A 27,710-nucleotide genomic window follows, 5' to 3' on the forward strand; every position below is an offset into this window, starting at 1 on the left:
AACAGCGCATAATTCAAGATGTCCTGGTAAGACAGTGGGTTTCAGCTTTTTCCATTATCCCAACTCAGTATTACACAAAAGAGAAATTTCTAGTCTTCCTACTTTCCTTCTGTTCACCTATGAAGAAATGATCTAACTCAACCCACTGGTTGAATGTCTGTTATAGGCAGATCTAAAACTTAACAGACACAATCAAATACTGTATCAGTCTCTTGCTAGAGATGAACTTTGGTTTTGGTACATGATGCAGTGTGAAGTAAACATACCACTGAAATTGTGCCACTTCAGGAATTTACTGGATAAATTCTAACCACACTTAAAATCAGTGGCAAACCACCCTTCAATGACCATGGTCAATCTAAGATTATTTCATGGAAGTCAAGAAACCACCATTACTTTGGAGTAGATGTTACTATCCTACTTCTGACAATCCTGCAATTTCTGCTTGCCATGCTTGCTTATCAAAAAGACACTCCTGTGTATTTTCTCCAGCATGAAGAAACTGTCAGGGAATGGATGAGCTCACAGCATCTGGCAAGTTTAGTGGTAAAGCACGTTGGGCTCGACGTTAGAAGGAAACAACCCCCCACACATACCCTGAAGAGGGGAACAGGTTACCTTTAACCGAAAGAACAGTTATCTGCTAACACAAATTAGAACAAACTTAAAGCTGCAGTTAGTGCTCGGCCTCCCTTTATTTCATGCTGTGATGTCCCACCGGTTGTGAAGACCATTCAAACCAACCGTCATTAGATGTCAACATGGGCTGGGCTGACAGCTGAGCTTCCACATGAGGCAACGGAGCAGCAAGATTTATTTTTTCCCACCCACCTTTCCGCACCACACTGCAAATGCCTGCTAGGTGGAGCAAGGACATAAATGAACTTTTTCTGACCCATATGAAAATTGCAGAGTTAAAATTAGGAGACCAAACCCTCTTCAGTTGCACAGTATAATGGATGCAGAGCAAACATGCTTCCTGAACTTTTTACAATTTCCAGGGAATAATAAAATACATTCCAGCATTCTTATATAAATATGTCTTTCTCAAATGCAATCATTTTTAATTTTTGGTACAAGAGACTGGGATCCCAATCTACCTATATACAAACGGCACAGAATTACAAGAAGAAAGTTTATCTAAGTCAAATTTCTTAATTTTTATTAAATTCAAAAACCGCAGGGAAAAAAAAAATCACAAGTTTCTAAGTACAAATAAAAACAAATCAGCTAAAATAAAATGGTTGTCAAGTTAAAACTCATTTTCCATAATTTTCCCTTCCTTGCTATTGCCAACAATACCATCAGAAACCCTACAAGTGCTTTAGAAATTGTTTTTAGCTTACCAACATGACAGTAAACCTTAAGTTTACTACATAAAAAAGCAAACTGTTTAAGCACAAGGTGGCAGAATACATAAGCACAAATATCAACCATGATTCCTTAAATTTGTCAGTTGCAATCCAGGTGTGCTAGAGACCTGCATGGTCTTGTATTCCGAATGCCAGAGCTTACTCAGTGAAATAAGGGCTCTCTTTTTTTTTTTTTTTAATGTTTAAAGTTTGTTGTGTATTTTTCCTTCCAGAAAACAGAGAGAAGCTGTTTACGTCAGTGGTATACCTTACTGGTCAGTGCCATACCTTACTGGTCAGTGCCAGTGTTCTGGCTAGAAGAGTGGCCAAGGTGACAGAATGGGTTCCAGCACCAGAGAACGCTAAGTAGAGAAGCCGTAGTGTGAAAAAAAGACTGGTTCATACTTGTGTTGCCGGTGTAATTAATAGTTTGGTGACCACCTGCTAAGACAGCATGACAAGCAGTCACATGCTATTTGAACATATCAGCTGGGCTGGGTCATCAGCTGCTTTCTCAAGAGAGCAGTGATCAAGGTGAACAACTAACTTCTGCTGCTCTTCTAACTACACCTAAAGGAACCATCAAATTGAAAACTAAACTGTAAAAAAATTAAAACAAGCCTTGTTCCAGATTCTACCTTTTAGCCATTGTTTGATACTTGCCATTCTAATAACAGGTGCAGTTCCACTGTCATTCATAAATACAAAATTTTATTTGCACTTCATTAGTTTAGAAAGACCACAATGTTTTTCAATACCACAACATTCAGGACACACCAAGTTATTCAAATATGTAACTACTGATTTACCACAGCTAAACTAAACAGTGCATTTTAATAAAAGATATACCAAAGATATAATTCACAAATTCATTATCAGACAAAAACCTAACACAGTATTTGCTTGATGGGAATAATTTCCACCATTAGGAAAGAAAATAATTTTACCTTAGGTTCCCTTCCCCCCAACCCTACAGGTGTCCAGACAAATACACAAATATATTCCTTAACACAGGAAAATGTATAATATTTTTTTTTCTTTTAAAGAATTTGTCTAGGACAGCAGCATTGCTTTTTACACCTTCTTTTAGAGCTTGAATATATCGCCATTCTTTTATTGAAACTTGATGACTCCTGCAACCAAGTTTACGCTTATGCAGAAAATTATATATGCTACTTCAGAGTGCAATCTTAGATCTGCACCAAATGTCATGTCTTGGTACACAAATAAAGGTTGCAGCATTAAACAAAATAAATAAAAGACTGCCAAAAATCAAACTTAGCTTTTCAATAAATCCAGTCAGCAGAGGATGCTACAGCCAAAAATGTTTTCACTACATTAAAAGGAAACATAATGATGATTATGGAAGCTTTGTACATAAAGTCCTCTGTTTTAAAAAAATTTTTCTTTAAAATAGTTAGCAAAGCACCATATACTTATCTTCATACCAGAAGAGCTTCTGCCTGCCTGTTTATAATAACAAGAACTATTACAACATTTATGTCAAGAATAGGTATAGATTTAATTTCTCCTCCTCCTCCTCGACTGGAAGTGTGGTAAACCCCCACCGACTGTACAGTATTTATAACACTGGGGCAATAAATGAGACATCATTGTGAGGGAGAGGGGTAATAATTAAATGTTATAGCTGAATCCTACACAGGATTGCATATTTGCATATTTACAAGTTAGTGTGTAGCTCTGACTTGAATAACAAAGTGCAACAAGAAACTGCCAAATGATTGTAGTGCAGAGTAGTACAGATACTTTCTTTACCCTCCTGCTCCTATTTTCCACCCTGTACGGAGTAACAAGTCAACAGCAACGGACATGTGGCCTTGGAGGAGGCAGTTCTGGTGGGATTTCTGGCTCTGGTTGCAGGGACAGGATACTGTTGGACAACTCATTTCTTATAACGTCCAGTGGCATCTTAAAGAAAAGAAAAATCACCTGTAAACAGTCATCTGCATAGAACTCAGCACAAAGAGCTTGTTTCAAGAGTTCACTGTCACGCAAAGCCTCAATTTCAGGATCTTTTGGTTCTTCTTAGTGAACTACATTTGGATAAGTTAAGAATTTATTTCAGAAAAAAAGTTACGAGATATATTGTCAAAATAAAGCTACTTCCTAAACCAATTGCAATGGAACTGCCTGCAAATGAAAGCAAATGTACAGTCAGCTGCTGATATATAGTGAATTTATAGAAAGTATAGCGAGTGGGAGCAGATATTTACCAAATTCAACAGCAGAGTCTCTGAACTACATCATACCCACTGCACATTAACCAAAAATTTTACCCTTTATGTCCTTCCAACAAGTACTTGCAGCCATTATTTAAACATTGACCACTTATGTAGTCAGAGGAACTACCACCTGAGTATTTTACCTTTCTCAGAATGTCATCAACAAGTTTTAGAAATATTTCATCCACATTAAAATTATCCTTGGCACTTGCTTCACAGAACCGCATCCCAGTTATTTGTTGTGCAAACTGATGGAAGAGAAAAGAAAATAACTACATGAAGATACACACAAATAGAAACAAACAGCAAACATGCACTCCTCATAAAACCTTTAAAAAACACCCCAAAAAACAACTTCCCCCAAATCTGTGACTGAAGTCTAATTCAATTAATAATCCTGAATCTCCAAGGTACAGTAAGTATTGCCACATACAGCTAATTTTCACTTAAAATTGGTTTCCTTGAGAAGTGGGCTGCATTTGTCCAGACTTTAATCTGAGAAATTAATGTCTTCAATTGATGTGGATTGCTGCAGATTGCCAAAAGGTAAGAACTTTTCAGAAGAGTTGATCTCAACCTTACTATTAAAATGCAGAAAAGGAAAGTGCAGATGTAAGAATTAGCCTTGACTCTCTAACAGAAAATGCTTCACTTCCAAACACGTGATGGGTAGCTGAAGGGTAACATTTGTGAATGTCCGTACTGATAGCATCCTCATCAAGACAGTGTTCTGAGTGTCATGCTAAAACATTCTCTTGTCAGGTTTCTTACCATTTTTGGAGTTGTAAGAGAACAAAAGAAACAAGAAAACAAAGGTGACCCAAGCAATCAAGCACAGCTGTTGCCTATAATAAAATACTACTGAAAAGCAAATGTCTGGAAGGAGGCTCACAAAGATGCCTTGAGTAGAGATACCTCCACTTGTAACTCAAGTCTTCACCATATCCTCTTTCAGAGCCCAAAAAGGAGTATTCCCCACACTATTCCATAGTGTACACCAACTTGTAGCTTATTCTTTCTTTAGAGCAAAGACACAGTGCCCCAGCAGGAAAGCATGTAATTGCACACTCTATAAAAGTAAGTAAATACCATCTGGATTTTGACAGACCACCATCACTCTCAATATGCTCCTTTGGTCTAGCACTCCAAAAAAGAGCAGCCCTGGACCAGCAGCATCAATGCCACACCATTTTGCTTCTAACAGTAACTAAGAATTTGGTTAGACCTGTTCTTACCTTTTCTCCCTGCTGTCGAGTAATCTCTCGATCAACCTCACAGTCCAGTTTATTTCCAACTAATAGAAGCTCTGCATCTTCCGAAGCATACTGCAATTAGAACAATTTTAATTAACTAAACCTAGGAATGTGAGATTTTGTAATGCCAACACCATATTAAAAAGGGCAATGCTCTACTAAGTAAGGAACCACATGCCTACACAGTTTATATGTAAAAGTTCTTCCCAAACTTCATTTCAAAATTTTCGAGTTTCAATTTTTAAATTCCATTTTAAAAACATGACTTGAGAACTACCTGTTCTAGTTTATCTCAGAATGAACATAACCTTATTTCAAAGACAGGAAATGATTTTTTTTTTTCTTCTGCCAGTGCACAGGTAAATGAGTAATGTTACAGATTTCCACTGACACTTCTAACTGGGACAGTTCTAGTTCAGGGAAGCAGGAACAGACAAACATTTTGCAACAAAAACACAACAACGTTAAATCCTGGCTAAAAGAATCCAGCGAAAATTAGTTGGCATTAGTTTAATAATCGTATATGAATGCTGTTGAAAGTCTTACAGAGTACCTTTGAGGAAAAAAATTGTTTCTTAAAAGAAATGTAAAAAGAAAATACTTAAGGCCTACCTTATCAATCATTTTCATCCATTTTGGTAAATCGTCAAATGTTTCCTTCTTGGTGATATCATACACCAAAATAATTCCCTTGGCACTTCTGTAATAAGCTGAGGTAATGCTGTTGAATCTCTCCTGACCTGCTGTGTCCCTAAGAAGCAGCAGCAAACATTGGCACAAATATTTCACCAGTTTGCGAAGTACAGAATAACTTTGTTTACATTATAATAAAAACACTCCCCCACTCATTAGACACTTTTATTCAACACTTCCTTCCATATGTGAGAATTTCAGGCAAAAAAATGGAGCAGTGCTTTCAATTATAAAAAGTTTTCATATCAGGACTACTTATCCTGTACTAACTTCACCAAGAAAGGCCACCAAATGGTTCTATAGGTGTCTGAGAATGAAGCTGGCTGATGAAAACGTACCAGCAGATGAAGCTGGTTTTGTGTGGTTGTGGTGGTTTTTTTTTTTTTGGTTGGGTTGTGGGGTTTTTTTGTTTGGGTTTTTTGTGTGGGTGGGTGTGTGTGTGGGGTTGTTTGTTTTTGGGGTTTTTTTGTTTGTGTTTGTGGTTTTGTTTGTGTTTGTTTTTTGTTGGTGGTGGTGGGGTTTTTTTTTGTTTTTTGTTGTTGTTTTGTTTTTTTCCCCAATAGCCCTGAAAATATGAAAAAAGAAATGGATCCATGCTTATCAATCGCAGCTGGACATCCAACTATGAAATGGGCAATGCACTGACCATTATGATTCGAGTTTTCAGAGCCTTTTTGGATCAACCACAGCAATTCAGCCATGGTTCTAAAATTCATGCAGAAGCTACTAGCAGAAGTGAACGAAAAGAGAGAGCAACCACTACGTGGCATGGCTTTTGAAAGTAGATACCTGGCTTTCACACTTACAGCTACAAATCTGAGGTGTCCAAATAAGCTTTCCATTCTCACTTTCAGCATTGTACTATTTCAGACAGGGTGCATTTCCACTGGGGACTATTTCCCAGCAACACCACCATGTTGCCTGTACTAGCTGTGGCTTCTAATCCAAAGTAGATGAGACAGAAGGGTTATTTTTTATTGAACCATGAAAACTCATGAACTGCTTTTAAACATATCATCAAGCCTGCTTATGGAAGATTTTTGGCAGTTATACTAAAAAAAATAGCTGGTACATACCCTAAGTCTTAAAATGTGACTGGTATCACAACTGCAAAGTAAGTTATATGGCGCTCCAAAGCAATCAAACATTCGCTGTTTGAGTTCGGCCCCCAGAATCAATAGATAATTTTGATATTTCACTGCTAGAGCAAGCAGATGGACCCAAATTACGAGCGGATAGGGGAAAATGTGTGCATGGGTGTTGCGGCTCAGAAGTTCAAAGGAACTTTCTTCAACAGTCACATTTTAGACAAAAGGAGGAGGAGGATGAATTTGGGAATGAGATTAACAATGGAGACCTGAAACACTTGCTACCAAAAAAAAGGTCATGTTCACAAAATGTCACATCGATTGCCTTGAAGAATTAATTGTTTTAAAGTCTATGCACAACAAGCAGTAGAAAAAACTACAAACCTATCTCACTCTTCACAAAAATCTTTAAGAGTTTTAACTAAGGTTTAAAAGTGAAGTATTTTCTCCTGAAATTGCCACAAGTGTACTCGACAGCAACAAGTATTTGTGAGTGATTTCACAAAGTAAAGCTGTGTCCGCTAGAAAAAGATTTGAAACCTCTGCTTCACAGCCTATGGACAAAATACTGACTACTACTTCACTGCAAGCCAATGGCATCGCAATAATGGGATTTATTCAAATCCCATTCTCTACTCAGAACTGCAGAATTACATTCATATAAACCTTTGGGGCCCGACCGAAGGTGAAAACAGGTAGCCTGTTTCAATAAGGTCAAGCTCTAGTAGTATTTCAGACGAGTTTTAGATGGTTAATTGATTGCTTTATCACTAATGGGGCATTTTTATTAAAGCAATAAAGTTCTGGCAGCTGAAATTACATATGTAAGTATTACTCAGAGCAAGTAACTCTACTTTCTCTTCCATTACTTCTTCGCTATGGACAGATTTATTTTTGAAAGGTCTTTTTGACATTCACTCAGTGAAAGATTTAAAAATTCTAGTATGAACCGTTGATTTTCCACATATGGATAACATTGCTTCAGTGTTTATCAACAGAATTCTCAGAATTATGACCTCCTACAGCAGCCCCTGCCATCTGTTGCTAATCCAGTCTACTGATCAAGCGTATTGAGATGCCCTTAGTTCAATTTTTCTGAGCAGACATAGCTAGGCAGCAGGTGGAAGGGCATACCTGATGTGGAAGAATACATCAACTCTAGCTTTGGCCAGAGTAATGGAAAAAGTTTATTTTTTTGCTGGCCGGTCTTCCCCCTGATCTCTGTGCACCTACCAGAATACAGAAATAAAGGGGCTATTTCAGAGTCACCTGGCTGTGCCTCTGGGTCAGTGCTAAGGACCTTCAGCAGCTCCATCACAGAGGGGCTACCCACACACCACATCACTCAGTTCATCCATTAGAAAAACAAGAGGGGAAATAAATACACTAATGTTCAAGCACCCTCTCTGAAGACAGTCAGCAACACACTGGAGAAGCCTTGGGGTAGGCGATGGAGCCAACCACGCAACATCACACTCTGCCAGCTCCAACGATCTCCAACTCCATGTTTCCTCCAGCCTGCCGAGTGCTGTACCTCCAAGTCTACCAGGTACTATCACCCCCTCCTCACCCCACAACACCCTCAGGCTCTTTAAAAGTTTATAGTATTCCTAGGCTGCTGCTCCTCCCTGTAACCTCAGGTTCTCTGCTCCCCTTTGTGTAGGTTGCTCACCCAAATATTACACAACGTGATGTGTATGTAGTCTGGCTTGCTGGCTTATTGAGACACACCACACACTGTGGCCTGTGCAAAACACCCATGGACAGGCTGGCTGCCCACTACATATGTTAAATGGCCAGATGGCCACTGAGTGTCACCTGCCAGTCGTGCTAATTACAGTGGATTATGGCTGACTTTGCCTCGCTTTAAGTCATTGACTTCCCCACACTTCACGCAACCAGCACAACTACTTCCGCAGCAAGTTCAAATGAAACCAGTCAACAAGTTTCTGACTGTAAGCCTGACATTCTCTTTAGCAGGTGGGTTGGACTAGATGATCTCCAGAGGTCCCTTACAACCCCAACCATTCTGTGATTCCATGATTCAAATAGTAAGGTGAAAATTGGAAAAAATGTTTCTGCAATAAGAAGTTTAGAATGCAACCTCAAGCTGCCTAAATAAGTTGTAGTTTGAGAAGAGTATCAAGTTGATCTTTTCCATGGAAAAATCTCATCTTCTACCAGGTGCTATCTTCTTTTTCATGAAAATGTGCATTCAATTCTTCCAATATTGAGGAAAATAAATGACAACCCGTAATGCAGAGCTACTACTAAAAGCATATCCAACTTAAAGTGCAGTGCTGGAGCAATTAAGTTTGTTATACTATTTCATTGATGTACTACACTCCTGCAGCTGGAGTATTTTAGTAAGGATAGCTATTGTAGCATTAGTGGAAAGCTGGAAGAAGAGGCAAGCATTATTTAACTAGGCTAACAGTACACAACTTCACAAATTTACCAAGTGATACTAAGTGCTGCTAGTTCTTTATTTGCTCTAGTCAGAATCAACATGATAAACTAAGTCAGTGCAATTTAATTCAAAATCCAAAAGTCCAAATAATACAATACTACAACCTGATCAATGATTTGGCATCACTGAAAAAAAATACAACAGCTCGCTTCCTTTTTAATGCTAAAAGCAGTTCTTTTTTATTGATTTTTCAAGAAATTGTTCTAATGGAAATCATTAGTATTTCTAAATTGTAATCAGAAACATACAGTTTATGACTCCTTGACTATCTATAATCTGCAATAATAGAATCCCACTGCTTGACTGTGTTTCTGCTTCCAAAACAAAAACTAGACATCACTCCAAAAATACAAACATCACACCAAACAAAGGCAAATTAAAAAAAAACCACACAAAGCCCATTTTTAAGTGTTGACTTGTCAGATTCTCACTATTTCAGACTGCATAAAACACAATACAAACACAGCTGATCTTAATTAAAATAGGTTTGGATAATTTTTGTTTTACATAAATGTTCTCTGTGTCTGTCTAAAACAGTTGCTTGAAACAAACAAATGGACAGACTCAAAACTGTCTCTTACAACTGGTGGTGTGAGGTGGCAACAGAAAGGAAAAATTTTTTCCATAAATAAAAGTTTAACACCAATTTAACACTTTCACATGCTCTGTGCTTTCATGGAAGCAGGTAAAATTTTAAAAAATTTTTTAAAGTCATTTCAGAGGCTAATTCTACGTGTCAAGCTGAGCTTTTTCCTCCCATAAAACATGAATATATTTAGGATCTTTTATTGTATGAAATAATTTATTTCAGAGATACTGAGCAGAAGGAGCTACATTCTGTGATATTCCAGGACAGGTGATCTTTCCCTCAGACTCTCACCCCAGAGATTTTCCAGGACAACAACTGTCCATTAGAAAATGCTGAGCTGGCAGAATGTGAACTTTTTATCAGAATGCACTAATTTAAACAACCTTCAGAAGCAAATCAAGACTGTTTTCTTGCCAGGTTAAACCTGTGGAGATACCAGAGAGCCCCTTTGGCTCAGCAGCAGGGAACTGGGCATCTCAGCTCCCAGCAACCAGGTCCTTTCGGAAGGGAAGGCAGAAGTGACACGGCTGCTCGTGTCAGCCGAGCGCCCACGTTACTGGGGTAAGGGGGCACAGTCAGACACCCCACTGTCCTGCCGAGCACCTCCTAGCACACCTACGCTTCAAATCAAAAAAGTGGGGTTCCTATTACTTAGTCTTGGTGTCAAGCTTCGAGAAGCACAGATTCATAGATGCTCAGATACTTTGCTATCCAGTTCTGGTTACTGCACCCCACGGCCTGCCCTGCCTGCACACATTCTTACCGAACGTATCAGCTCGTTTCAGCCAAGAACTGCAACGCAGAAGCAGATTCACTGTATCTACAACTTCTGGAAGCCCAAGGGGCACTACTACTGTTCCTGGTGGCACAGGGAAGGTGGACGCTACTCTGTGTCCTCAGTGCTGCTCTACCATTTCACAATCTAAGGAGCAGGAGGTTGGCTCCTCACCAAAAGTCAGGGAAATAGGGGAAGACTTGCTGTGAGGTAGGAACACGTTAAGCTAGACGCGAAAGCAGACACGTCGGTGACCCTTAGTTCACAGTATCCCACTCTGAAAGGAACAGGGAAGACAAGTCCAATTTGTGTACTACTAACACTCTACTACCAGCAGCAGGTGTGAAAGCCGCTTTCAAAAGGACATCCTGCACACCTAATTGCTTGATACAGTCAACATAGTACTGCTGGTTTTGATAAATTCAAGTGGTAGAGCTCTGTGGAGAACATTCTGCTGATAGAGTGGTCAGTAGAGAGACAGGTCAAGCGACCACCAAAATACCCAAGTTAAACTTTTTTTTAAACTGTTCTTTTTTGATTTTTGAAGTAGAATCAAATGCCTAAAAAAAATAAACAAACTTTGATACTTTGAAACATAACCTTAGTTATTTTAAGAAAACAGATATGCATAAACTTCAGAAATTACCTGTTCACCAAATAAAAGAGTTTTTTGTTGTAAAGTTACCGTAATCATTGTATATAAGGCTACCAGGAAGTATGAGGCAATCTTACTACTGTCTCTGTGTAGGAATGAAAGGAGACTGACTTAGGATCAGCCAATGCGACTTAAGTCTGTATGTCTAAACTTTGAAGTGTTTTACTTGGTAAATTGCTTTCCTCTTTTAATCTTACAACTGAGGGTACAGTAAGGAGTTGAGGGAACTGGGGCTGTTTAGCCTGGAGAAAAGGAGGTTGAGGGGAGACCTTATTGCTCTCTACAACTACCTGAAAGGAAGTTGGAGCATGGACAGTGTTGGTCTCTTCTGCCAAGTAACAAGTGATAAGACTAAAAGAAATAGCCTCAAGTTGCACCAGGGGAGGTTTAGATTGGATATTAGGAAAAATTTCTTCACAGAAGGGGTTGTCAGGCATTGGAATAGGCTGCCCAGGGAAGTGGTGGAGTCACCATCCCTGGAGGGGTTTAAAAAAAAATGTGTAGATGTGGTGCTTAGGGACATGGTTCAGTGGTGGATTTGACTGTGCCAGGTAACAGTTGGACTTTATGATCTTAAAGGTCTTTTCCAACCTAAACTATTCTGTGATTCTATGATAATAAGAGTTTATAAAGACGCCCAACAACATAATTCTGGATAAATTAACAAAAGGAGTGCTTATCTCATTGCTTTTCCAAAAAAATCAGAAGTATGCCAAGACAGTTTTAAGGATTAAGCATAAGAACGGCAGTTTAACAGCCACTATTGGAAAGAAAGTGACACTTAGGATGTTGGATTTTATTGTATTTTAAAATATTCTCTCTTTACAGTGTTTTCTCCACCATTTTAGCAGGGCTTCACACAAGAGTAACGGTCACATTTTACCAACCTATCAATTTTTAGTAGCTATCCTACCAGAATATTCTCAATATGTGGAAAATAATGGTTTAAACATCTCTTTTCCAACAAAACATCTCTCCTATTTACTCAACATGAAGAAATTGTTTGATAAGCTTAGCACATTTCATAGCAAGAATTCATATCAGGTGTACAGCAGCACCTCCATACCAGAACTTTTTGTTACCTCTGTCAGCTCCAGCAGACCCTGGCTAACATCCGCTGGCTCAAGTGCCAGCCTTGTGGTCAGAGGTTTCCAAACAGGGACAGATGATGGATGAAGACATGCCACTGACATTCAAGTGTTAGGTGACTGATGGTACCAAAGATGAAGCAGCAGTTAACTCAGAGGGAAGCAAGACAGACACATGGTGTGACAGACAGAGTTGATGGTGACCTGCCAAGAGGAGTTAGTAAGCTGAATTCACTGCTTCCATGTAGTTAAGAATGAAACACCACCAGAACATCCCAAAAGTGTAATAATGAGTATATTTAGAGCTTTTTTCCCCCCTCTATAGATTGTTAGCAGCTTTAACAGTTTAACTGCAATGCCAGTTATGCATCACACACTGTTAATAAACCAAAGCTAAGCTTCCACATAGTAGTATATAAGATTAATGTACAGAACATAGCTGGTTTATTCTCTCATAATAATGTTTATGTGTACTACTACTCTGCAAAACAAGGGAGCTCTTAAGCTCAATAATTCCTAAATAGTAAAAATTGTATTAATCATTTACATAGAGAATCACTATCAGGAAATATGTAACCTGCTCCAGAAAGGAAAAACTTAGCTCACACTTTGAGCTTTCTGTAGTAGGACATCGGAACCAGTTAAGGTATGGAATCTTATTTGTATGGAAACTTTTTACTTCTCAGTGCTGTTGAGAGTGGATATTATTTATTTAGTCTTGAATGCTCTTCACTTTAAAGTTATTTAATATAGCATCAAGGAAACAGCACTGACTGTACCAAGCTTTAGAAAAACAGTTTAGAAAATACTTCATAGTTGTTTTATAATTACTGTTACAATGAAGGTCAGTTTTAAGCAGTCCATAAAATGAAAAAAAAAAGTGTACATTCTCTAGTGTCTATTTAACACAGTCACCTTTTGTTGTTTGTAGAACTCCTATTTCTTGTGTAGGTGATATTCTTCTAGGAAAAGGGACTTGAGACCTCTGTGATGCATTAACGTTTCAGTACTTACATTCATGTCCTATTTCTAGCTGTATATCTCCTCCTCCTGTCCACAGAAGTCTAAGAGCTATTTAATTTTGCTTAAGTCTTGTGGGAATGGAGGAGAGGAAGAATACGGTAAGAGCTAAACCAGCTTATAACAGTTAATAGTATTAGACAAGCATATTAATTCATGCTAGAACATAAAAATTAAAACATACTGCTGGTTGCACATTTGTTTTACTTACCAGATTTGTAATCTAATTTTCTTTCCTCTTAGCTCTACTGTTTTGATTTTAAAATCAACACCTATAAATAAAATACAGTAAACAGAAAAGGAGGAATAAGAAGCAAAAGTAATGAGGGTGTAATTAATAATTTTTTTTAAATTTTTTTTTAGTATCAACTTGTAACAGTCTGAACAAGCAGAAGGATTTGCACCACTGTGGGTCACCTCAAGAACATTATGGGGATTTGACAACCGCTATACAGTCTGTGAGCCATCCAGTTTGGCAGCATCACAACATAAACCTTCCACTTTGTGCAACACTTCCAGCAGCAGGTAAACCCAACATAATAATAAAACAACAGGCACAGTGGTTTTTTCTCCCCTATTCACCTTGATTGTCAGGGAAAAGCCTTCTCTACTCCCAACTGGCACAGATGCCCCAGAGGCATGGAGTGTAACCAGTCCCTCCACACCAGTTTTGCTGCCCATGAAGTGGGAACAATACACATCTGATTTCCAGGCTGCAAAAGTATCTGTAAAGTTCTTTAGTAGAAGTGCTGGAATAATGGTTGATTTATGAAGATTTTCAGCACTGTCATTCTTAATTCCTGAAAATATTTATTAGCAAACTACTTATATTTAGAGAGGGTATTTGACTTGAAAAATTTCTTTTATACCTGTATGGTACTTTTATCCAGCATCTCAAAACTCCAGCCACATTTTGAATGCATGCTAAATATCAAAGATAGAACCATGAAGACTTTGTTACACAGGAAGATTTTACTTCTACCAAAAAAAAAAAAAAAAGGCGCGCTGGCGACCAACATATAAGACATACTACAGTCAAACAATACCTAGACAGAAAAGATTACCACCTCAACTACAAGAATCTTTCAGCGTATAAATGTCCTAGAATATCATAACATTTGTAGACTGAACTTCCTCAGTTTAGTATACATTTCTATGAAGATTTTTGCTTCAGTTCTTCTTTCTGAACAGCAGTGCTAAATCAAAAAGGAGGAAATAAAAAGACAAGAGAACATGGTTCAGACTGGTACACTTAAACTCACACAGAAGCGCAGAAGCATAGTGTGCTGGAAACACTTTTGGTGTTTCACATACAATTGTATATCAAGGATAGGGATGGAAGTGAAGAGAAAAAAAATATTTTATTTCCTCTAACAAAAACTACACATTTTCCTAACGTCTACCCTCGTAAAAGCTGAGAGTCCCTGCTGATATTGTTAGAGTCAAGACTGGACTACACCTTTGACAGAAAGGATTAAACTTGGCCCATATGCAAAGCCTTTCAAAATGCCTGAAAATTTAGTTAAGGAGGAAAAAAGTACATTTTGCATCCTGAAAACCAGTTACACATTGTTGCCTTGGCCTTTATTTTGAACTTCTTTTAAAGACAGTTATGTCTGTTAAGTTGTTGGTATGAGACAGCAAAATGGGCTAAGTTTTAAAAAACAGATACGCTTCACTAATTGAAATGTAAAGGATACATTCAATTCTATTTTCAGTTTGTAAAGCAGGTTGCCACTGTTCCCGTAGACTAAAGAAATTGAAGGATCACTCATCATCATTCTCCTAAACAAAAATCCCTTCAAACAGCTTGCGATTGCACATCACATAGTAATAAAAATATTGGTTATCACCACAACATTTGTCCTCCTCCTCCTCCATGTCCTTAAAAGTGTCTGGCACATTTATTCACCAATTCTTGGAGAGCTATTCATGACACATGATGCTTACACTTCACTTACCAAAAAGTATCATATTCAAAACCCAGTAGGGTTCTCAGGCAATAGAGAAGCTAAAGCATTACACTGATTTGTACTACAGAGTCTACAATTTTAATGGCAATTTTCAAGTATTCATATGCAAATTGAGAAAAAAATTAGAATGATTAAAATTTCAGAGCATTTATTAATCCTAACTTTAAGAAATGTTTTTCTCCACTTTTGAAAAACCATCTGTGTTAGTATAAAAACAGGAGAAACTGAAATGATCCAGCTATGCTCTACCATCCAAAATGTGGGAAATCAGAATTCCTGTAATTACTGCTTTTCTATTAACAAGGTTGCTTTTTGTTTTGTTTTGTTTTTTTTTAATAAATAGATCCATTTCTACTATTAAAAGCCTTTTCTCTATATAAATGCATTTAAACTATAAAATGTAATTGTCTTAATGGTCACAGCTTTGTCTACCACAAGACAAACTTTACTTGCTAAGGAGATAATCAGTATTAACTGAAATTGCTTCAAACCTCTCCCTTCCTCAAGGAAATTTGAATATAATTGTCCACATGTCTCAACGCCAGTTCTCAGTCCTCCCATTATCTCATACACAACATGCTATATGATTTGCCATTTAGATGAGAACTCAGGTTAAAAAAAAAATGTTGCTTTTCTCTCCTACAGAAACATAAATAGAAAAAAGAATCTATGATGCTCATACAGCTGGATATACTCACCTTAGGCTAACAATTAAACAATTATACTTGTAGAGGAGCTTGATATGAGCAGAGAGAATATAGCTCTGCTATGTAAAGAAAAACTCCTGTTGCCACATGAAAAGAGATGTCTAAACCATCTCTGATCCAAAATTGTGTATTAAAAACCATCACAGGAATTTCATGCAAGTTTCACCAACAAAATACTTTTATTTTTACAGAAGAGGTTTATACACTGCTGTCTTGCACAAACTAAGGAACAAAAAGGGTTTATTCTATTTTTTTAAAAGGAAAAATAATGAATCATGCAGAGGAAAAATCCAACTGTTCTTATGAAGTAAATTTTCAACTTGGCACTTCCTGGGATAAATGAAATGAAGTAGAAAATGTCTAATATTAAAGAGATTTCAAAATAAATAATACATCAACAGCATTCTTATTTCAAAGGTAGATCTTTCACTTAACCATCCTAAACTCATGCCATGAAACACTTCCTCATTGTCAAATTTTGCAATGAATACTGCAACCAGTAGCAGCTTTGGAAAAGCGCATTCTTCTACAGAATTGTTTGAATCATTTAACACTTAAGCCGGAGAGCTTGCCAGAACTAAGCAAGGGTTGCTCAGCTTCTCTTTATAATCAGCAACGCTCTGCAAGCATCGACACGATACCAAAAGCTTCATGTCTGTCAATACTGAAGGAAAAAATTTGGCCACTTTCCTTTTGCACATGAAGAAACAACTTCCTAAAGCCTGTCAGGTTTCATTACCATGGTTCACCATAGACCTGCCAAAGGTGGCACTTTGAGTTTACATACAGAATTAGTAATTTAGTTAAAACAACAACACAATCATTTGTTTTCCACTTCAATTTCCAATATCACCTGGAGTTAAGAAAAAGTTCAATGAAACAAATTATTTAGCTTGATTAACGTCAATGAAAATACCTAAATGAAAAGTTTTGCTATCCATAAAATTACTCCAGCTATTAAAAACAAGAGGAAAAACTGTTAATAGTCTCTGAGAGTCAATTGAGAAACTAACACTTTCCACTATTACGGAAGATAAATACTTCTTAGTTGCACGTGACATTGAGAGTTAGACAACTGCACCTTTTCATCTATACATGCTAAGCCAGTCTTGTATGTTCTTTATATTTGCAGTTGTAGAACAGAAGGTTCAGACCAGCTGTTGAAAACTCCCGTTATTCAGCAAAATAACTGCAAACTGTTCTTTTAAGCATCTCTATTCAGCACAGGATAGAGAGGGTATTAAGCCTGCTCTTAAAAACAGTGGGGGTTTTTTAAGAAGTGCTTTGTAATGCTACAATGTTGATGCCAGCAATATTTCATAAATTCTTTAAAATCTTCGCCTCAAACTCTTAATTTACAGTTGCTCTGAATAAGATGTGTCTTTCCTGGTCTTGTTAAAACTAATTCTTAGATCTGCTAAGTACAGGCAAATTGGCAGAATTTTTTCCAAGTTCCACACTGTTTGTAATGATACTGGTAGTCCTTGCACAGCCACTACTGCCTTGGGGCAGATCCCACAACACAACTAACAGCTGAGTTTATTAAACTCGTGCATTTGTTCCATGTTCAGTCCTGGCACAGCTATACCAACACGCTCCCCACCACAAGCCTCCAGTTAGGGCAGGTATCCCCTAAAAGGATGTCAATGCAAACAAGCCACTTAAGCACCTTGTGTCCTTAATTATGCAAACAGAATCGAGGTCATGGTTTTATATATAGTTCAACAAACTAGAGGGATCAATAACTACTGTTGCCCTGGTTTCAGCTGGGATAGAGCTAATTTTCTTCCTAGTAGCTGGTACAGTGCTGTGTTTTGGGTTTAGAATGAGAACAATGTTGATAACACACTGATGTTTTAGCTGTTGCCAAGTAGTCAAGGACTTTTCAGCTTCCCAAGCAGTGCCAGGTAGACAAGAAACTGGGAAGGGGCACAGCCAGGACAGCTGATCCAAACTGACCAAAGGGATATTCCATACCATATGATGTCATGCTCAGTCTATATTTTGGGGGAAGAAGGAGGAAGGGGAGGGCATTTGGAGTTATGGAATTTGTCTTCCCAAGTCACTATTACACATGATGGAGCCCAGCTTTCCTGGGGATGGCTGAACACCTGCCTGCCCATGGGAAGCAGGGAATGAATTCCTTGTTTTGCTTTGCTTGTGTGTGCGACTTTTGCTTTACTTATTAAACCGTCTTTATCTCAACCCATGAGTTTTCTCACTTTTACATTTCTGATTCTCTCCCCCATCCCACTAGGGGGAGTGAGTGGCTGTGTGGGGCTTAGTTGCCAGCTGGAGTTAAACCACAACACTGTTGACAAGTGCATTAAATCTAAACAACACACCTTATAAAAATAAAGGATTTTAAAAAGCTCTCTTTAGCTGCTACAACACCAGCAAACTATTGCTGGTTTGCATGCTACCTAGTTTGCATTTTAAATGCCCACTGGCTAATTTATTGTCAACAAACAACCAAATGTACACATGCCAGTGGAGCCAACAAGTGCTTGTCCTTACAATGATACTGAATTGTGCCCTCTGCTCAGTCACAGTGATGTGTGGGGAACCAAAAGGCTTATCACAATCTCCCCTCCCATTAAAAAGTCGGCCTTGTCTCCATACATCAGGCTTGTATGAACCACAGGCAATCAATGCATTCAATATTTTCTAAAATTATTACACCCACACCATGAGTAAATCTGGACCACCACCTCTCTTTTTATGAATTAAAGGTACGCATTTTGGATGTCAGATTTTGAACCCCATTTTTCTCTGAAAAGGCCTTTTTCAGGAATCCAAACACACACCCCATAAGAAATAATGAAAAAGGCACAAAAATATAGATCTCAGACTCTGGTTTGGGTTCTGATTTTGTATCTATTAAGCATTTCAAAGTATACTGATTCAGTTTGCCCCACCACTTCAAACTGCAAATGAGCAGCTGCCTTCTCCCCACAGGCTACATATATGTCAAATAAGGCATTAAGAACAGTAGCACTTATGTAGTGTATGTAAGGTAAGCTTACTAGTTAAGGATTTTCAAAATTTTATACAAAGCACATTGTTTTTGTTAATAGCACATGAACCTTAGATTAAAAATATGCTTCATGCAAATGAGAATGTCTATTACAACATGCACTCAACTGAAACTATGCTTTTTCCAAGGAAAATAAAGAGCTAGTAGAATGTAAGTGTTTTTTAAAAGCAGATTAAATGCACAGCTAAGCAAACTGTCTGCACTCCTTTCAAAAATAAACAGCCTTAAAAGAAAGAGAACAGGCACTCAAAATAGAAGTGCACTAATGAAGTTCTAGATAAGGGCAAGTCGGTGAGGGTGACGTATCTTGTCACTGAATCAAACTTGGGACTGTTCCAAACTTGTTTTTATTGGATTTCAGTCTCAAAGCCTAGGCCAGAACAGATTATAATATATTAATTTCTCATCCCAAACAGGAACTAAAAGTTATCTACTAAGGCGTAAACTAAAACACACACAACTGGGTCTACCCTCCCTTTTTAAAATAATTCACTTAGAAATAAAACAAATAGTGAAAAAACTTCTTACTATGCATTTTGCATTTAGGTGTTGTGGGTTTTTGTTGTGGGGAAAAAAAAAAAAAAAAAAAAGGAAGTGGAAACCGTTTTGCTTAATGCACACAGAGCGACCTTTTGGAGGCCAAGATTTCCTGATAACTAAGTTAAAGGAGGAGCTGGGAAAGCAGATGCAAATAGAGCACAAAAACCCCCTCCAACTAAAATCAATTCTAATAGATTAGATTTTCAGAGGCCTCTTAGTGATTTGCATCAAAGCAATTCAAACAGTGAAAAATAATCAGACCACATTTAAAGAAACAATCAGTTTAAAAATTCAGAGGTTGCATACTAATTAAGCATTAGAACAGACATATAACTCAAAGACTACGACACTTTATTTAATTTGGACATCTGACAGCATTACACAGACAAATTTTCTTACTCCTGCTACAATTGTTGACTGAGGTCACATGCTTCTTGAGGTAAGAACCATCTTTGTTAGTCCTGGTCTATAACTAAATACAATACAATACTCACACCTATCCAGAAACCACTGAAGTCATTGAAAAGATGCAATAGCTTTGATACTGATTTCTACCATCTTGTTTGTGGGCGGAAGCAAGCAACAACAAAAGTTACATGGAGGGGAGAGGGGAACATTGCAAAAACTGTTTAAAGAAAAAAAAAAAAACAACAAAACAAAACCAAACCAGAACAAAATCACAAAACATTATATCTTGGTTTAATTGAAGCTGTAGGATATGCAGTTAATTTTAAAACACACAAAAGCAGAAATACTTCTTTCAGAATTTATGTTATAAATTTAAAGGTAATAAAAAGAGATTCAGAAGCATTAAGTGTTAGTCATATATGAGCCAGTTTGGAGATTATTTTAGAGGCAGGTAATGTACGTTGTTCACGAAGCTTCAGTGTGTAATTCTAGAACAATTAACACGCAGCCATTTGAGACTGCTTGCCTAAAATAAGTCTAGCCCTATCTCAACTGGCAACTGTGCTACAGACCAGAATTAAACAGATACACCAATAACAGGAAAAAAAAAAGCATAATATACATGCAGTGACTAAATTTTGGAGGTGTAATTATAATGATTTTTTAGGAAATTCAGTGATTTTTTTATGTCCAATATACAGCTTCTAAACATCTCAGATACTTGGTACTTCCAAACTCAATAAGAATGGAGAAAGTTATCATGTCTTTATGTACTTGTGGACAGTAAAATGATAAAACCTTTCACAAAATGTAGATTTTTGACACCATTTAAAGTACTAATTTCAAAGTGTGCACCAAAATTTCGATAAATTGAATGAGGTGGAAGGGGAACATGGAATGAGTAAAACTCCCTGTGCCTTCTTGAACAAGACTTGCTGTCAAAACTTCTGATTACGGAACAGGAAAACAACTGCCCAACTTGAAAGGAAAACTGAATGTGAAGAAAAACTAACTTATTTGACAGATAGCAGTATACAAATTTTAAAAAGGCAGAATCTACTTCAAAATGAAACTGAATTTAGCATTTCACTTTGGATATCAAGTTTCTCACTCCTTGAGATAGCAACATTTTTATAACTGATTTCTTCTCATATCTGCTGTTAAATAGTTGCAATCTTAGCAACTGGGAATATTAATCCTCTTTCTTTAAGGACGGCCTAATGAAGATTGTTTGCAGAGACTTCAGGATTTTTGTGATGAAATGCACTCTAAAAAGTCTGTCTCTTCCGTTTTATGGCTCGGCTAAAACCATAATTATTCTGTATAGTGCATGCACCATTTTATTTAAATGAACATTTAAGCTCACAACCCCCAGAAAGAAATAAGAAAGTCCATAACCAAGAATCATATGCCCTATGTCCCTACTTTTTTTTTTTCCTTCTGACGTGCTCAGCTGTTCACAGCTGAGACTGAGTTTGACAGCTGCATTCCACCCTCCTCGCAAACTCAACTACCCATTCGACACCATTCAAGTGCCCTCTTCATTTTACCCGTTGTTTTACTCGCGTATTCTCATATATGTACTGACTAGGGACTATAAGGTACTCTGACAGTTCTGTGGTGTTGATATAATCCAGTACCTGAATATTTCTGCCAGCTGAAGTTAATATCTAGTTTACAAACAAAGAAAAAGTCGATTTCAAATTTGCTCTTCTTTGCAACCCCTTGGTAATTAAAAACCCTGTACTTCCCCAAAACACTATTCATGAATCCTGATAATTTATATTATCTACCTACTACATTTTCCTATTTTAAAATATAGTCTTGTTACTGTATGAGGACTCAAATGATTACACATGGAAAACAATTGCTGACTACACAAAATGCTGTAAGACATGCTTAGTTGACAGATCCCGGGCAAACAATGACTTTCCAGGTGCTTTCAGTTGCTGTAGCCTCTGGTGTCAATTGGAAGTGACAACATCGCTCCTAAAACTAGGGTTATAGAACTGAAAACAAGGCAGGTTCATACATTCTCCCTAATTATCTTAAGGTTTTGTGTAAGACAAAATTGTCTTCTGTTCCAGTTTCCAGCCTCCTGCTCCCCTCTATTTGTAGTTTGTCAAGTAATTGCAGCACACCATTAATGAGATATTGGTTTGTTTTATCCACGCTATTCTGCACTAGCCAAAAAGCCAATATATTAGAACAGATATGTACTAACACCATGGACATGCAAAGATAAGAAAGGTCACTTCTCAGGGAAATACTTATCACTGGTTAGTACTTTGCTCCTTTTGTTTTTTTTAGTACAACAGCAAAAATTTCTCAGTCTGAATACAGAACTGATTTGGGGTAAAGCAAGAGACATCTATTTCTATACCCACCCCAGGTAAGTTTTCAGTGCCATCTTTTTGGAAGGGGACAAAATAAAGTCTTCCGAGAAAAATTAAAATGAATTATACCTGTCAGAAAGAGCTCACAGGCACATATAAGTGTAGCAAAAAGATGAATGTTCTTCCAGTTGAGGCAGGATATTTTTCTGAAAATTTTATGTAGATTATACTTTATCTCAGATCACATCAAACTACTAAACTTGTTTTTAAACCACAATTGTTATTATGATTTACTGAAAAATTATCTTTGAAATGGTTAGCAAGCCACATACTACATTCACAGTGCTTGTAAGAATAAATACTGACTGGGTAACTAAAAAACTGAGGAGCGACTTAAAGAGCAGTCCTGAAGAATGACCAATTGATATTTTTTAAATGAACAGGCTGATACTTCTAAGTGAATATAATAATTATGGGAATGAAACTTAACATTTATGTTGTTAGTCCCATTTGTTAATGATAAAGAGAATGAAGAAAGGGTTTGAATTGTGACAGAAACCCCAAACATATGTATACACATATAATTATATACATATATATTTATATATCATATATATGTGTATGCATATTAAAACCAGAAGCTGACTTACTTAAGATTGCTCTGATAAAATATAAGCCTAAAGTTTTCACCATTACTAGTGTTTAATTAATGGACACGGGTATTTTAAAATGAATTGCTAGGGAAAAAAAACTGCTTGGAAGAAAAAGCTAGAGAGCTCTGTAAATCTAATGAGTTCCCAACTTACATACCGTTTCACACTGACATCAAAGTAAGGTGCAACAAGGTCAAAGAGCATTTCTTGTGAAGTCAAAGGAGTCTTACACCACAGTGCATTTGCACGCCACTGATCTGGATCCCACAGGCTTCAATTAGTCCAGACATTCCTATCCTGAGCCACAACAAACCTTCCCATTGCAAACTTAGCTGAGTAAGAAGCTCTACCTGTGACTGTGCTTGTAAACCAGTGCTGAAGGAAGCTTCAGCGTTTACTACCAGCAGCGCTGTAGCAACCAGCAATGAGCTGGCATGAAGCACCCAAACTGCTCTGATCTCATCAAGGGCAAGGCTTCTCTCCTTGGATGCTGTCAGACCTGGTGGAAAAGAGCTGAAGGATAAGATTGGGCCTCAGAAAATTTACATACTAAGCCAGCACATAAAAGAAAAGCTGAGGAGCTCAACTTTATTTGAGGGAGCAGGAGAATCAGCTGCCTGAGAGGCGAGTCAGCGCGGGGCTGCAAGTTTGGGTGAGCAGGAACCTCAGGTTCAAAAATTTAAACCCGGAAAGAAGCGTAATGCCCACAGCAAAATTAGATGGACGGGGAATACTGCCGAATATAGGAATTTTGTAGATGTGTCAGGGAAGAAAAGCAGCAGAAAGGCTGGGGATGAGCTAAGACGTGGTGGACGCGGGTAGGACACACAACCATGAGACAGAGAGCAGTGGTTGGGCAGAAGGTGAGCAGAGAGGCCTCTGACAGATAAAGGGGCTCTGGCGAAAAAGAGGATGAGACAACACCACTTTAAAGTTAACACATAAATTGCAATAACCTCACTATGGAAATCTGAATTAAGATGTATTTCTTTTGGGATAAGAACTACTTTTGGGGGGGAAAGAGAGGGAAGGGAGGGAAGAAGCGAAGGCAAGCACTCTTCCTTCAGTACCCATCTTTGAATCTTCTCACAAATGTGGCAATGAGTATTTATCCACTGCCTTTCAAAACATCATCCTTTTTCATGCCAAATTGGGCATATTTGTTTTCAATTATCGAGAGTCTGAAAAAACTCCAAGCCACAGTTTTGGATTCTGCTCCTGTGTGAATAATGCAGGTCCAATGGGGGTCAGGCAACAAATCATAAATGGAGATCAAATTTTATTTTAAAAGAAAGAGTGTGTCTATTGTGTATATATACCTTCGTTAACAAAGCTTATGTGATGCCAATATTACCCCCGCACAAGCATTATTCCATTATAGAAAATAAGTTACCTTAAATACTCTGGATTTAACACTGGCATGAAGAGAGTAATTTTACATCACTGCGGATACAGATTTCTAAAAACAATTTCTTTGCCGAAACAAGTAATAAAACCAAATGATAACCTAATAGTAAGAATAAACATTCAGACTTAGCACATAAAATTGTGAACAGCAACATCCACTTCTCATCTGACAACCACATGCAAAAATCAGTAAATATTTGAGCATATTGAGTATTCTCAGTACTATGTAAATAGCAGATTAAGTAGGCAAAATATTTTATGCAACTAATTTAATGCCCAAAATAAATACATCAAAAGAATTTTAGATCAACAGCACATCGTGTGCCATTATGAATACTGTGCTGAAATCTGCCAAGCTATTTTTGAACACTTTCAAAGAACTTCAGTATTTTGAAGACAAGACTGAAGACATGTTGATGTGTTTTTATTACAGAATTTACTTTAAGAATCTGGCCAGGTAGTCTTCTTAATTAGCATTAAAATACTGTATCTTTTTAAATTGAATCCACACCTCTTCTTTTCAGCAGAAACACTCAATTTTTCAATGACATGGCCTCATTGTCCTAAATAGCACTTAGGGCCAGGAGACAGCCAAAGGTTTTGGGCATTTGCAATTCTTCCGCTATCAGAGAAGACCGCTGAGTAACCTGTACACTTTCATACAAAAATTTAAGGTGTTAGATATTGTTCTGTTTTGCCTGTATTTCCACTGGTTTAGTATAAAAACATAAATGTAAGGTTGAGACCATTAATACCAAGGTACGGGAGTAAATAATGTACTCTAGCATTCTATTTAAAGTATCGCTTTGCTAATATGAGGTAGATACTGCAAATTTTAATTGTTCTTTTGGCTACATATTCTTTTGAAATCTAGTCTCAAGGTATATTCAGTTTACTTCCTCTGAAACTGGATCAGTTTCAGATCAGGGGTTTTCAACAATGTTTCAAAACACATTCTTCACTTACAATTCTTGAAAACCACTGCAGTAAGTGATAACAAAGGAAGAGCTTTATGATTTCAACTGTGTATCAAAGTCTGACCTCAGGTCATTTCGGAGTGTGGGTTATTTTCAATCTACATGAAAAGTAAATAGCAGAAGTTACTTTTTCTTCCTCTACCATGTAAAAAAGAAGGATGCAGGCAGACTGTGAAAAGCTTCTTCATTTAGCAGTCAAAAGACTTGGGGGATTCTCAACAGCTTTCAAGTGTAGTCAGAGGACCTTCAAAGAATGCCATTGCTGTGAAGTCTTTCTACATGTATTTTGGCACAAGTTGATTTCCCTATGCTGCTTTATGTTGGCACACTTTGTACATCAAACATTACGTAATCTTCTGTCTAGCGGCATACCATCATTTATTTCCTGTTTCTTTTCTAAAATAAGGAAGCTTCTCTGCTTCAATCACTGTCTCAAGTTATCTAGCAAATCAGTTTTGCTCACAAGGCACCAGACTGGAAGGCTGGACCGGGTCTAGAGAACCTCCTCTCACTCCTCAAGATTCGCATCAGGAAACCAACCCTGGTTACAGAGAGCAGCCCAGCTTTGAAGAAACCTTTAACGTAGGTCAACCCAAAGACGATGCATGTGAGTTCAGAACAACGTACAGACCTGGAGAATTTATAAAGAACACATTCCACTATTAGTTCTACTTCCTCAGCTGTACCATATATTTAATTAAATCTGTCTGTCTACAGAAACCATCAGCATTTCTTCCTTACAACACATTGCTTGAGAATTAATGCCTCTGACAGGCTACTACTGTCTTTCCAACTTCTATGAGGTTAAGTCAACAACTTCAAAGCAAAAAATATACCAAGACTAACAGTGCTAATCTGCACTACTACATTTTTAGAGGACCTACAAAAGAATGAAACAATTGATAAAATACACATTAAAACTAAAATAAAAGTAACTATATTATTTTACCACAGAAATATAGTTTTGAATAGTAATAATTCAACTTCTAAAAGGCAATACAATCACCTTCCATCAGATGCTATAGGTTTCCTCACATTCCAAGCTACAATTAAGCTAAGAACACATATTTTCCAATGACACAGACTTAACAACCACCTTGCTGCAACACTCAAGAGTTCAACTCCAAGGACAAGACTCTAATAACAATGCAAGCTAACTAGCTTGTTTTCCTCCCTTTACACACCTCTGTATTAAAAGGCAGCAGGCACTAAATTACCTCCAAGACTCGTACAGATGACTAAACCATGAATACGACAGCGCACTACAGAACCAGGAGGTTGCTCTCCAGTTAGTTGTGTGAGAGGCAAAACACACAGCGTGCTCAAGAGGTACTACTCTTTGAGAAACAAAACATTAGCTTCCTCAGATGTAACATCACAGAAGGTTTCTTGATGAAGGCGTAACAGCAATCTGGAGTTAATCAGGCTTTGGGCTGGAAGAGTATTTGAAGTCACGTCAACTACGCTGAATATACACCGTGCAACTTCTCAACTCCCAAAATGCTTCTGTTTACCTACATGCAACATCCAAGACTTGTGCACAATAACCCCTTTTACCATCCACCCCTGATTTTTTGTAAACTATGTTTCTTTTGTTTGCGGTTAGTAAGGCTGAAACAGGACACCCAACAACCTTCTCAAAACTTTCAAAGCTAACTAGGGCCTCCGCGATCTTTCCACCAAGAGCTGGCAAGTCTGACACCAAGGGTTCCACAAACCCACTGCGAAGCGGCACAGGGCCGAGGGACCCACCCGGGGGGGGACAGGGACCACCATGCTGCCCACGGAGGGGGACGAGGGCTGGGAGGCCCCTGAGGGGACAGTCTCCGGCCGGCATGTAGGGAAGGGGCCCGCACTTGGGGGAAGGCAGACGAGGGGCCAGGGACGCGTCTCCACGGCCGGGCCCTGCGGCGGGGTGGGCACCGCGGCGAGGACACCCCCCTCCCCGGGTCGGGACGCGGCCGGGCGGGCTCCCTTACCCACGGTGGACTTGCAGGCCTCGCAGAAGGTGTCGTCGGTGAAGCGCTCCATGAGGCTGGTCTTGCCCACCCCCCGCGACCCGATGATGATCACCTGCAGCTTGAAGTCGGCCGGGCGCGGCGGCTGCTTCCTGCGGCGGGACTGGCCCCCGGAGAGCGCCGGCGACCCCCCCGCCGAGCCCGCCCCGAGGTCCAGCCCGCCGCCCCCCGCCCTGCGCTGCGGCAGCCCCGAGCCCGGCTCCATCAGCGACGCATGCGGCGCCGCGCTGCCGCCGCGCTCCCTCCCCACCCCCCGCGCTCCCGCCCGCCCCGCCAGCGGCGCCCGCAACTCCGAGGCAGGGAGAGGAGGGGGCAGCGAGGACGAGACGCGGCCGCCGCCCGGCCCTGCACCCGGCCCGGCCCGGCCCGAGGAGAACGGCAACGGCAACAGGAACGGGAACTGCGCCGCCGCCGCCGGCGGGAGCGGC

General features: G+C 38.7%; 1 protein-coding gene across 1 annotated transcript; it reads right to left on the bottom strand.

Moving 5' to 3' along the window:
- Nucleotides 1–1,135: 1,135 nt before the first annotated feature.
- On the bottom strand, nucleotides 1,136–27,710 carry RAB12 (RAB12, member RAS oncogene family). Its single transcript, XM_065630110.1, has 6 exons — nucleotides 27,244–27,710; nucleotides 13,438–13,498; nucleotides 5,461–5,599; nucleotides 4,831–4,920; nucleotides 3,739–3,843; nucleotides 1,136–3,281 (listed from the first exon to the last, which is right to left on the bottom strand). The coding sequence occupies exons 1-6, from the start codon at nucleotides 27,485–27,487 to the stop codon at nucleotides 3,168–3,170; spliced, it is 753 nt and encodes a 250-aa protein (XP_065486182.1). The 5' UTR covers nucleotides 27,488–27,710; the 3' UTR covers nucleotides 1,136–3,167.

This window comes from Caloenas nicobarica, chromosome 2 (assembly GCF_036013445.1).
Source record: "Caloenas nicobarica isolate bCalNic1 chromosome 2, bCalNic1.hap1, whole genome shotgun sequence".
Taxonomy (NCBI): Eukaryota; Metazoa; Chordata; class Aves; order Columbiformes; family Columbidae; genus Caloenas; species Caloenas nicobarica.